The sequence below is a fragment of the Phascolarctos cinereus genome, unplaced genomic scaffold (assembly GCF_003287225.1).
Source record: "Phascolarctos cinereus isolate Bilbo 61053 unplaced genomic scaffold, phaCin_HiC Scaffold_5;HRSCAF=322, whole genome shotgun sequence".
NCBI classification, from domain to species: Eukaryota; Metazoa; Chordata; class Mammalia; order Diprotodontia; family Phascolarctidae; genus Phascolarctos; species Phascolarctos cinereus.
Genome location: NW_027555958.1, coordinates 20,082,480 through 20,095,367, shown reverse-complemented (window position 1 = coordinate 20,095,367; position 12,888 = coordinate 20,082,480). Strand labels below are relative to the sequence as shown.

General features: G+C 49.6%; 1 protein-coding gene across 6 annotated transcripts in view; it reads right to left on the bottom strand.

Moving 5' to 3' along the window:
* The window catches only part of HIP1 (huntingtin interacting protein 1), a 124,825-nt gene that overhangs the window by 27,908 nt on the left and 84,029 nt on the right, over positions 1-12,888 (bottom strand). For all 6 annotated transcript variants that reach the window (XM_021005834.2, XM_021005829.2, XM_078154706.1 and 3 more), the window contains 7 exons: positions 12,650-12,792; positions 12,333-12,389; positions 10,482-10,562; positions 8,474-8,550; positions 7,855-7,916; positions 2,912-3,052; positions 911-968 (listed from right to left, as the gene is read on the bottom strand). In XM_021005834.2, coding sequence (XP_020861493.1) covers positions 911-968; positions 2,912-3,052; positions 7,855-7,916; positions 8,474-8,550; positions 10,482-10,562; positions 12,333-12,389; positions 12,650-12,792 — 619 coding nt within the window. The remainder of the gene's footprint in view (positions 1-910; positions 969-2,911; positions 3,053-7,854; positions 7,917-8,473; positions 8,551-10,481; positions 10,563-12,332; positions 12,390-12,649; positions 12,793-12,888) is intronic.

The following is a 12,888-nucleotide window of genomic DNA, read 5'->3' as shown; positions in this document are numbered from 1 at the left end:
AATAAGTTCATTTTCACTGCCTAAACCATGGCTAACTTTCCAGGCCCTCCAAGGCTTCATCAGGCTTCTTTCTCTTTCCCTTTTTCTCTTCTATGGTCATGGTTAGTGTGTTCTCTGTTCTCCTGCTTCTGTTTTGTCCTTCCCATCATTTCATCAGGATTTCCCCAGATTTCTTTATATTCCTTATACTTGTCTAGACGATATTATAAATATATTTAATGCATTTCTGAATTCCTAAACCTTTTCTGTGTCATCTGTAGCCTCTACAAAACTCCCCCCAAATTCCCATGTAATTTTTTGTGCCTACCTGAAATATACAGAAACCACAATGGGGCAAGTTGTGATGTGGAAGGGAAAACTGTCATGTAACACAATTTCTATAACTATTGCTCTATAGGCTGCTTCTAATTTTTTTGCAATTATAAATAATGCTGCAATGAAAACCTTTGGAGAGATCACACGATCATATATCTAGAGACGGAAAGGACCCCTGAGTACATTTCCTTTATTTTTTGGATGAGGAAACTGAGTCTCAGGAAAGTTAAAGTGACTGGCCCAGGTGGTAGGCCTCAGAGGTGGGATTAGAACCCAGCTCCTCTGACTCGGGAGCAAGTGCTCTCTCTATTGTGGCATACTGCCTTCCTCAGAGCATCCATCACCCGGCTGTGGGCCCTCTCCCTCATTATTCCTTCCCATCTGTATGTGAGAAAGAAAGAGTCTATTTCCACCGGCGTGATGACTGAGTCAAGAGGTAGGACTGTTTCTGTGACTGTGTACTGCCAGGTGGCTCTCCACAAAGAGTTCACAAGTTTCTTTTCCTGACTGTTCCCCTGTAAAATGCACTCACAGTGCAGACCCCATCCATGCCTGGCGGGAGCACCTCCCACGGCCAGAAGCACCAGACACTTACTTCTTGAATTGTTCCATGAAGCGGTCCCTGTGGCCCTGCAGGGTGTCAGCAGGAAGACCTGGAGGAGATCGGGAAGAAAAAGGCTGAGAGAAGGGAAGGACAGAAGCAGGAACAAGAGGAAGCCATGGGAAGTGAGCAGGGAGAATTCTTGTTTCCTCCAGAGTGGTTTCCAGGGCTACTGCTGAGACCTTGTGCCACAGGGCAGCCCTGGCACCTCCCAGGTCCAGCTCAGGAATCAAGGAGCCCCAGCCCGGGTGACAGCAGTGACCACACAGGCCCTGCAGTGGAGCGAGCGGGAAGGCTGAAGGACATCAGAGCTTGAGGGGCCTGATTGTCCTTCAGAAGCCTCCCCAGCCCAGCCTGCTTTGGGGTGCATTGTGGCATTCAGGGCCGGAAGGGCCTTTCCAAGACATGCAGCCCAACCTCCTTGTGGTTCAGGACAGGAGACTGGCCTGGGGTGGTGACAGGCCTGTGTGGAGTCATCTAAACGAGTGGCAGATTGGATCTTGGGTCCTTGGATTCTAAATCCAGGGCCCCTCCCTCTTCCACTGCTGTTCATCCTGAGCTAGGTGCAATGGCAAGAGCAGAAGCTGTAACATCTGACACAGGCTTCACATCCCCTGTGAGATGCCCCAGTAAGAAAGGGTTTTCAGCAAGGTCTCAGACATGTCATTGAGTGGTGAGCCTCCAGTGAGGATAATGGGGGCGTCCTGGGCCTGGAGGCAGAAAACCCGGGTTCTAGCCCCCCCCCCCCCGCCTCTGGCCCTGTACATGTCATTCTACATTTCTTGGCCTCGGAGCCCGCCTCTACAAAATTACAGGGTTGAGCTAATTATCTCTAGGGTCACTTTGAGGACTCACAATTCTATGGTTTTAAATATTTCAGATGTGGCCTGCAGCCCAGTAGGGCTTTTGAACAAAAACAATTCATTACCTCCATCATCCCACAAATAGAAACACGTTAATCACGAGATAAGCCAGGCCTATTTAGGGTCCCAGGCACAGGACAGAGGCTGCTGAATTATCTGGGTGAGGCTATGGAAAGATGCTGAGCCCTCGTCCTTTCTCATTTCCTCTCCCGGCCCAGGACCGATTCTTGTGGACATCCCCGTAGATAGTTGCCTTTGTCAGCTCAGTTCACGCCCCGTTCTCTTCCAGGTCACAGCCACATTCCCAGAGTGCTCGACTTCACCTAATCCCGCACTCCTATCATGAGCAGCTCAAAGTCCATCTCTTCTGTGAAGCCTTCTGGGACTGACAGAGAGGGGTTGCTTCCCCTTCCCTCATCCTCATTGTGACCACTTTGAGCCTCCCTGACATCAACAACCTTGAATTTTATGCTGATACTTTCTTTTCACTCCTAAAATATACCCTTGGTGTGTCTGTGGCTTAATACTTCCTGCCCATTTAGATCTTGGCCTGCCATTTCCATTCTCTTATCCCTTGGCAGGAGAAATGTTTATAAAAGTGATTGTCTGGGGTCATGCCCTGCTATGATAGGAACCAAGGTCTGTGTCCCTAATATGAGCGAATCAAAGCACATAGTGAGGGCTTTCTGGTCCTGATGGTGATGTGAGGCTAGAAGGTAAAAGGGAAGAGATTTTCCCTAGGGGAAAGTCACATCCCATGCTACAAGACTGTTGGACATCATGATGTCTAACATGTCACTGTCTTGATACTTAGGTCCTGAGCAGGATGCCATTCAAAGAAGGTTTTCCTGACCTGCTGCAGAATCTCCATGGCCTCCTTGGGCATTGGGGTCTCTCCAATAGGCCTTGACCTTGAAGCTTTACTTTCAGGTGACCCTGAGGGGACCAGGGATACACTAGTGGGGTGACCTGGACTGACCTCTAGAGATGGTCTTCAGGGAAGAAAGGAACAAGGGAGTCCCCTGACGTGGAGGCAATGGGAGGGTGCTAGGCCTCCTTCTGGACAATGCTGACTGAAAAAAGAGGAATGGGGAGGCCAAGCGAGGGCTGGGCCAGGGCTGGTGGAACTCACAGGAGTGAAGTTTGAAGAGGAGCTTGACGGTGTAATCATACAGGTGGCTGCAGTCCAGAATGACCTGGATCAGGGGGGCCAAGCGGCACTGCCCCGCTGTTGTCACCGACACCGAGCGGGACATATCCAAGGAGCTGAACACTAGAAAGGAAGGCGAGAAGTGATGGGGTGAGGCAGAGAGGGCAGAGGAGGTGGTCCACAGGCCAGTGAGCCAGCGGGACCTAAGGCTTCCTGACCCTTGGACAGACCGTGTCCCCAAAGGCCTCTGTGGGCAGATCCACAGGGAGAGGAGAGAGACACGGTCCTTGCTCTGAGGAGTGGGAGAGAGATGTCTCCTGCCCTCAGAGAAGTCCCCATCTGATGGGGAGACAGCAACTGAGAAGAGCATTGTCTGAGACCCCCGGCTTTTCTAGATTCCAGCACCGTGGTCTGGAGCCAGAACCTGCTCAATCCCCTGGCCCAGAGCTCCATACTAGTGGTCAACCAGTTAGCAAGCATTTATTAAGCACCTACTATATGCCAGGCATGGTGCTAGGTGTTGGAGACCCAGATACAAAAACATAATAGTCGCTGCCCCCCAGGTACTTACATTTTCTAATGTAATAAAACGCTGACATGCAATTAAGACCGACAAGTGTAAAACATCCCCAATTAGTATCCAGTGAGGGTCTGAGGCCTGTCCCATTCTAATTCCCCATCTTCTACTTTAAACCTGGTTCCTTCCTCCCAAGGACCCTCAAAATTTTGGAGTTGTTTTCCACTCTCAAATTGTGTTTCTTTTTTCTTCTTTGTCTTTCCTAGCCATGTTTCTTTCCATTTCTACTACTTGTCATATCTTCCCACTTGGCAAAGACATTAGTTTTTTGTTAGCTATGCGGTTTCTAGGCTCTTCTGGATTTCTCAGTGTGGACTTCTCACTTCTGTGGTTAAATTACCCTATGAAATAGTGGTGTCAATGTCTATTCTGTCATCTTCTTCCTATCTGGAGGCATAAACAGTTTACTGAGTAGGTCAGGTGGGGTTCTTTTAACTGCATGCTACATTATCTCATTTTTATTTTTATTTTTGCCTTTCCTTGTTGTTAGCAAAGATCTGCCAAAGGGTTAATCAGGTACAATATCAAAAGATTTAGAAGAGGTATTCTTAACTTTTTGTGTGTCCTGGACCTCTCTGGCAGCAGACCCCTTTGATGAAACCTATGGACCCCTTCTAAGAATCATGTTGGTTTTTTTTTTTAATTCATAATTGAAGAGTTGGTAAATTTCAGTAAGAGGTTAGTGAAAATAAAGATACAATTTTTTTTCCTATTCAAGTTCACAAACCTCTTGACATCTTATATACACACCTTTGGGAGTTGGTCCATGGAATCCAGGTTAAGACCCCCTTTTGTAGAAAAGAAAGCTTCTGGCATGTTGGGCAGAAGATTTATGGGAGGATAAGAGAAAACAAATCTCATGGGACCAGAAGGCACGGAGGGCTTGTAAGGTGTACTGAGGCAAGGAATACCCATGTTAATTAGACAACAGAAATGAATGAGCCTCTCTTTGCTTAGCCATGCTGGTTCAAAAGGCACATTCTGCCAATGGCTTGAGACCCAAAGCCTTTGGAGCAGGGCAGAGGGCCTAGCACAGCCTTGAAGACGCCAAGGCCACCGCCCTGCCATGATGAGGCATCAGACGAGAATGCACGTTGATTTTTTCCATGATTATTTCTGATGTCCCCAAACAGGCTGTAAGTAAGTTCTTTGAGAGAAAAGACTATGGCCTTCAGTAGTGCCTTGTACCATCTGCCCTATAGCACTGTGCCACGGTGGGCATTTAATGAGTGCTCGATGATTGACTGATCCAAAGACACATTCCATAGAAACCTGGATGAACAATGCACTTTACAGAATAGCCTTCTTGAGGCCCAGCAGTTAGGCCGGCCAGGACGGAAAGGACCATAGCCTAGGTTTCTTGGGAGGTTAAGTGTTACTGGCCTAAGCAGGATCAGGAGACAGCTAATTGACAGCCCAGGAGAAAAAGCTCTACTCCATTCTCAAGAATCCTTTGGCTCAGTCTTAGACCTACTGTTCCAAAATTGGCTCTTAAACCTTGAAAAACAGGTTGAGATGTTTGAGCCTACAAAGCTAGAAGGGAGTCCTTGAGGGTCCATGGTAGGGACATTCATAAGATGGGAGGGCTCTCTTGACGGCTGATCAGTGATATCACAGGGAAGATGTAGCCAGGCATTCTGACTATGGAAATGAGGAGAAAGCCACCAAGGCTGGTGACTCCAAGTGTCTCTGGATGCTGCTATTCCCCCATGTGCTGAGAGACCAGCAGGAGCTGGGAAGAGGAGGCCTCTTAACTGGGAACATTTCATTGATGTACTCTGAATGTGTAAGACAAAAAGACAGGCAGTTTAGACAAAGACGGCAGATCTGCGTGGTTTAGCATGTGCAAAGGAGGTCACTTAGCCCACTTTACCTCCTGGCTGGCTTCAGACACCTGGACCGTACTCTAGCTTTACATCCTGTCTGGATTAAACTGTCCATCGAGGCCATCTCACCATCTGTCTGTCACCTCTGACCTGGTCCTTCCACCTGGATTGGTGCCCTCTACACTAGACCTGGACCTAGACCTCCACCCTTGGGACATTCAGATCCAGTGCAGGAAAATTAACCTACTTATCTTTAGAGCTCCTGCCCTATGGTCCAACCCATTTAACTGCTGACTGAATGTGTGCAAGCTAGCCCGCCCTATCCTCTGCCTGTCCCTAGACACTAGACTTTGCTTCATCCCACCCTGGCCATCTTGCCTGCTGCCAACTGCATGTTTTTCCCTCCGCTTTCTACACCCCTTGAATGTGGTGTTTTCTCCTATTAAAATGGAAACTCCTTGAGGGCAGGGACTATGTCTTTTTTAAAAAGTATATTCCCAGTGCTTAGCACAGAGCCTGGCACATAGTAGGTGCTAAATAAAAGCATATTTGCTTCCTCATTCAGCAGGAGCCTAGTCTGAGTTGTTCAAATTCACTATTTGGCCAGAACGTAAAACACATTCACACGTAACACAAATATAAAAACACACTCCAAAGCAAAATGTAAATGAATTTCAAATTGTCAGTGTAAATGAATTTTGAGTGATCATCAGCAGAGATCACTGAGAGGCAGGCTACTGCACCGAATGCAAGTGTTCGTGGATTTCTTTCTCGAGGGCTGCCATGTTTTTTTCATGTGTGGACTCTTTGCTCTATTACATGGGGAGCCCTAAGCTTTGACCCAGATCTGAAAGAGATCCAGAAGGGCTGGAAATAGTACTTCCTGTCCCAAATGAACTTCTCTGACATCTTCACAGGATCCTGCTAAATAAAGTTAAGCTGACTGAGTTCCTTTTTAATTCGTCCTCCAGGCATCAGATGCCTAGTGTTTTTCTCTCACATCCTGCACTGAAGTGACAGGCCAAGGTTTTAGGATTTTGCCACCCTCTAGGTCAGAGGGAAGTGTAAGGTCAGGGTGTGCCACTGGACTCAGTGCATTTCATGCCTGGAACACTCTCCCTCCCTACCCCTGCCTTTCCTTTAAAGGTCACCTCAAGTATTTTCTTCCCTTGGGAACCTCTCCTAATCCCTCCCACTACTTGGGCCCCCCAGATTACCTTGTCATTTTTTTCTATCCATACATATGTACATACTGTTTTTCCCCTCTCTGCCTCTCAATGTGAAGTCCTTGAGGGTAGAGGCGGTTTAATTTTCCCCTTTGGGTCTCCAGGGCCAGCCCAGTGCCTGATATACAGCAAGCATTTCATAAATGCCTGTTGATTGATTGAGCAGGATACAAGGGTTCTGAGAGGTGATTCAGTCTCTCATTCAATGCCAGCATCCCCTCTGCGGTTCTCAGGGCAGGTGATCTCATCGGTCCTCCACTCAGGAGCCTCCAGGGGTGGGGACCTCTACTCATTCCATTGTGAAAGATGTCTGATTATTAGAAAGTTCTTCCTTCTTTTTGTCATCCCTCGAGGGGAGGGAGGAAGTGTGGAGGAAGCTGCTGCTTCCTTGCTAGGGCAAGATGGGGAAGTGCTGAGAGGCCAGAGAACATTCTGAGCCACTTGTAGCACCCACAGACAGGCCCCATGAAGTGCGACCCGCGGCGTTCAGTTGGAGGACAGAGGCCTTGCTGACTCTCTTGAGTCACTGGCTCTGGCATCAAGGGAGCGACAGCATGGTTTTCCCACCCCTCCCCCAATGACTGGAAACCCTGCAAAGACAGGGACTGTTTCATTTGTGTCTCTGTAGTCCCTTAGCTCATGGATCTGATTGTATCTCCTCTGTGCACATTGTATGCACCCATTCATGCACGTGTCAGAGTGTAAGCTTTTTGGGGCAGGAACTCTTCCCTTTTGCTTTAGTGTTTAGCCAGCACCTGGCAGGCAGAGATTACCAAGTGCTTGTTGTCTGACCTGTGACCTGAATGCCAACACTCATAGAGAGACAGAGCATTTATTAAAGACTGTGCCAGGTGCTGGGCTAAGCACCGGGGATCTACATGCTAGCAAGGAAGATGGTCCCTGCCCTCAAGGAGTCTGCATTCCAGCAGAAGAGCTAGAAGGCGGGATGCACTTGCTGTGTGCACGGTGGGGACTGCTGAGCCTGGTGGTGGCCATCCAGGACCCAATGGCTTCAGAGTGGAAGGGTCACCAGGAATGTGGAGAGACACAGGGTGAGCTTCGTCTTTCTGCTCAGATATGATCATTGGGTATTTGAGTCGTCACCCCTGGGGCCTTGAGGACTGGCCAAGTCTGGGGCATCTATTTCTGCTCCAGCGTTCCAGAGAAAAGAGGTGACAGATACAGGTGCTCTTCCTTTGGAACCTTATTGACAGTGGAGCTGGTGTGGGCAGGGCCTGGCCTAGAAGCTGGGTGTTCTCCTGCAGCTTGTACGGGATGGAAAGGAAGGAGACTCACCAGTCTGGAAGAGGTTCAGCTCACACTCCAAATAGTCGAACATCTCGACTGTCAGCTGGAAACTGGACCAGAGAGAAAAGAGGGGGCTGGTTGTAGCCCCAAGGATAGGTCTTTTCTTGCCTTCCCCTGCCCCAGGGGTGGGGACCCTGCAGCCTCGAGGCCACATGTGGCCTTCTAGATCCTGGGTGGGTACGGCCTTTTGACTGAGTCCAAGTTTTACAGAACAAACCCTTTTATGAAGGGGACTTGTGTGAAGTTTGAATTCAAAGGGCTGCACTTAAGGACCTAGAGGGCCACATGTGGCCTCGAGGCCCCAGCTCTGCCCCACCCCGTTCCCAGTGTGTGCCTGTTCCTCTTACAACAGAGGCAGCTTCTCTCTTACACCTTGCAGCAAGATCCAAATAAAAGGGTTACTCGGACCAAGGGTAAAGAGATTGAGGCGTGAGCCAGGAAGGAAGTGTGGCAGCCCCGAAGGCACCCTTCCATCCATCAGGGCCAACATCCGTGGCTGCCCTCTGTCTCCCCATCAGGATCCCAGGCGGAGAGGGCACTCACAAGCACATGGGCAGCCCGTGTCAGGAGGAGACAGGAGCTCAGGGAGGGAGGGAGGGTTACTTACAAGTTGTTGACATCGCTCTCTCCTGCCTCATCCAGTTGCCGGTCACTCATCTGGAGGTTGCCTGGGAAACGGGGGTTCTGGAAGGGAGGAGGCCAGAGCATCAGCTCAGCATCCTTCCCTGGCGGGGGGCTCAAGTGGGGCCATGGAGTAGAGTGGTTAAGTCTGCCGGGCCCTATCATGATGTCCTCCCCCTTCTCAGGGTCTGTGAGGGGTCCTGTGTGGGTGCCCACATACGGAGACCCTTTTTTCGGATACATTCACCAAGGAGAATATCCAATTTGTATTATCAGAGGTAAATTCTCTCCTCCATTGCGCAGGCCCACAAAAAGGCTGCTCCCCAGTTTATTTGGCTCTTCCAAACGCCGTGAAACCATATGAGAAAGTAAAGCCATGACATAAAGCCTGGGAATGTGTTCGACTCCCCCATGTCTATACTGATGAAGTAGAGCAGAGGATTGTGGGTACCCAAAGCAGCTGATTAAGGCAGCTTGGTGGTAAGGTGGACTTGGAGTCAGGGAGACCTAAATTCTAACCCTGCCTCAGACGATTCCTAGCTATGTGACCCAGGGCAAGTCACTTCAGCCCCTCTGCCTCAGTTTCTTCATCTGCAAAATGGGGATAATAGTGACACATCCCTCCCAGGGTTCTTGTGAGGATCAAATGAGATAATATTTGTAAGCCTTAGAACACTATAAATGCCAGCAATTATTAGAGTGATTGTCCATTGCAAATTCCTATCTTAGGCTGGCATTCCCCATCCCCCTCCTGATTGTGGGACCCGGGCTTTGGCAGTGGAAAACTCATTTTCATGTTAATCTACCAAAAGTGAATTAAGAAAGCCAATGTGCTTTGGGGAACATCTTAGGCCACCCGTCCTAACCCTACAGAAATCATTTTTGGACGACTCATCGTCTAGTCTAGAGCCGCCTGCAGCAGTGCTCTTTCATTAATGTGGCGGGGTGATTTTGGAGGAGATTCGGGCAGTGCGATCCAGTGGATAGAGGAGCAACCTCCGAGTCAGGAGGGCCTGCCCCTAGCATGTCCTGCCTGGCTGACCCCAAGCTGGCTGGGAGGTTTGTGCTTGTGGGGCTCCAGGTAGGCGGAGGCCTGCGACTTGTCTAGCAGTCACTGGCCTGCCTCGGCAGAGAGTGTTTCCCCAAAGGGAGCTCTCTACATCACCAGGGTCACAGGTCCCCAAAGACTGGCGGGAGCAGGGATTCTTGGTAAAATCATTTTCAAAATGATCTTAACAACCCCAGCAAAAACAAAGGAAAGGCTTCTGTTCCCTCATGGCAATGTAGTCAAAGCCATCTCTGATAAGTACTTGAACAAACTAGCAGCCACTTCATGCCTCGGTTTCTTGCTGACCTTTGTCCTCTTCGGACTGTGCCTGCAGAATTGCAGGGGCTGCTGCACCGCTGGCTGCCGCTGGGACATCTGTGTCCTGTTTTCTCCGCTTGGCTCAATGATATTCTACTGCTTTTGTATATCCTACCTTAGGTGGCCATTTCCTAACCATCAAATGTATCCTTTGTAGATTTTTGGGGGTATTACAAAACTGCTATGAATATTTTTGTACAAATGGGTCTTTTTTTCCTTCTAACTCTGTCTTTAGGGTCCACCTGCCTGAGTGGTAGAATCAGTAGTTCAAAGGATATGAATAGTGTTGCATTATCATGTATTACCAGACTGCTCTCTCCAAAAGATCAAGCCAATAAGCAATTCCACCAACAATGTAAGAGTGTGCATGCGAATGGGGATGACTAACTGTTCCAGGGCCAACAACAGAAGGTAAGATAGCCACAAAGGTGCCCTCGGCTGACACTCCCCAACAGAACACAAGCAGCCGATGGCCGGACGGTGCAGGCGTGAGCGGCTTCCCAAAGCATTGAGGAGCAGCCACTGCTGGGATGGAGCAGTCATCCCGCTGTGCCCAGAGGCAGAAGGAGAGATGGGGATCCCCTGATCCTGAGGGCCCCAGGAGAAAGCGCAAGAGGGCGAGGCTCACCTTGGTGTGGTACTCCATCTTGGTTCTCAGCAGTCGGAGGTAGATGCTGCAAAGCTGGCCATAGCCCTCGCTCAGGTGACCCTGCCGCAGAAAGGAGAGAAAGAAGGTTCGGGCCAGGGAAAAGATCGAAGGGCTCTCAGGAGGAGGATCTCAGAGCGAGTGGATCCTACCTCTCCATTTAAAGATGAGGAAGCCGAGGCCCAGGGAGGGGAAGGGACCTGCTTGGGACCACAAAGCTAGGAAGCATCAAAGGTCCTCAGCTCCTCAGAGCTCTTTCTTTTGTAGTGAGGTGCCCACTTTAGGGCTCTTGGGCCCCCCACCCAGAGTAGCCCTAACCTGGAAGTGGGCACTCTGCCCATCTGTATATTGGAGAGAAAAAGGGGACCCTGGCTTCTGAGGGGCTGTTCTCTGGAAGCAGGAAAGCATTTTGAAAATAGCGTCACAAGGATGTGAATCATAGTCTTAAGCTAAGTGTTCGGGCCTAGGCTGTGAGGGTTCAAAGTCAAGCTCGGCCCAGAGGATTCACTGAGTCATCTGTTGAGCTGACAAGGCTCCCCTTCTAGAAAAGCCAGGGTCGATCTTCTCTGGGCCCTGCCTGGTCAAACCTCCAGAATCCTGAGCACCGACCCAGAGGGGGCTGGAGAGAGTCAGGCAAAGTAAGCCGGAAGAATGTTTTCAGCTTTTAACATTAAAGGAGGGTAATGCTGGCCCATGCTGACTCCTTGCACAATGAGACAAGAGGGTCAGATCCTGGGTGATGTGGGGGCGAATAAAGGGAAAGAGAGGTGCTCTGTCACTTCCTCCACCAATGCGCTTTCATAAAAGGCTCTCTCTGCGCCTGGCACTGGGCTGGGCCAAAAGCAAAGTGGGCCCTCCCCTCAGGGAGCATGTATCCTGTCAAGAAGACAGCATGTGCACATAAGTGTATTAGTCTGAATAAATATAAGGTAAATTGGTAGAGGAAAGAGGCAGGCTCAGGAAAGAGCCCATATAATCACAGGGCTCAGGTCCAGGCCTCTTGGGTATTGATGCTATGCTACCGTTTGGTAGAGTCCTTAGCACGTCCATATTCTTGGGGAGAGCTAGTTGGGGCTTAGAAATGAGTCTGTCGCCTTGTACCCGTAGCTAAAGGGAAAAGACAGGGGAATGACAAGGCTCATGACCTTTAGAGCCAGAAGGGGCATTGGAAATCTCCTTCATACACCTCATTTTACAGATGAAAAGATATGAGCAATGAGGGAATGTGTTTTCCTGGATTTAGCGTATTTGTTATAAGGATTTTGTTTTTCTTTTTAACTGAGAGGGGAGGTGGGAGAGAAAATGAATGCTTGTTAATTGAAAAAAAAGTTACATAAACCCCTTCAAACTTTCTCTGCTTCTTTCCCTCTCATTCTAGACACACCCATGCAGATGCGCGTGCGCGCACACACACACACACACACACACACACACACACACACACACAGAGGCAGAGAGCGCTTAAGGCCACCATTATGGCCTCCCCAGGCTGAATCTGCCCAATTCCTTCCCTGATATTCATAGGACATGGTCTCCTGCGCCTCACCATCCCTCTAGCAGCAGGGCTAGGATTCAAACCCAAGTACCCCTACTCCCAATCCAAAAGAAGAGACCTGTTCCCAGGATGCAGAAGGAGACATGTTTTTGTACATGACCAATACGAGGATTTGTTTTGCTTCAACCACGTCGATTTATTACAAAGGTTTTGTCCTGCCATTTTTTTTTCCATTGGGGAAGAGAAGAGATGGGAAGGAGAGAAAATAAATACTTTTTAACTGAAAAAAAATTTTTTTAAAAGAAGACCCCAGTCCCAAAGGCTGTCTCCAAACTCACCCACATCCTGCTCATGTCACTTAACTCATTTTTGTATCTCAGGGAGTCTTTCAGGACCTGGGGAGAAGAAGGGAAATTACTCTGTGTCGTTAAGAGGGCAGCCAGGGTTTTGGGCGGGGAGAGGAAGGAATGTGGATCTGCAAAGCTGGACAAAGAAGGGGAAGAAGGCACTCAGCCCCTCAGTGGGGACAAAACAGAGCAGGTCACGGTCAAAGTAGCAGAGCACTAGGGAAGGGGGAACCTGACAGGCCAGGGCCACCAGCCCTCCTTCCCCACCTCCGTCCTCTTGTTCCCAGGCACAGGCCCTGCTGACTCACATTGGGATGCCCGTCCCGAAGGAGCTTATGAAATACATGGCAAAACTTCCAGCAGAGCACAGCGTTGCTGGACAGCGGCAGACGGTTCACCACCGACCAGAAGGTCTGTGCGCCTTTCTCGTGGTGGGTTCCCAGGATGCACGGTGAGGAGGATGTTAAGGAAAAGATGAGCATATGTCCTTGGCACAGGCAGGGAGGCTCCTGGGAGCCAGAGGCTTCAGTGGCCTTTGGCTACCTGG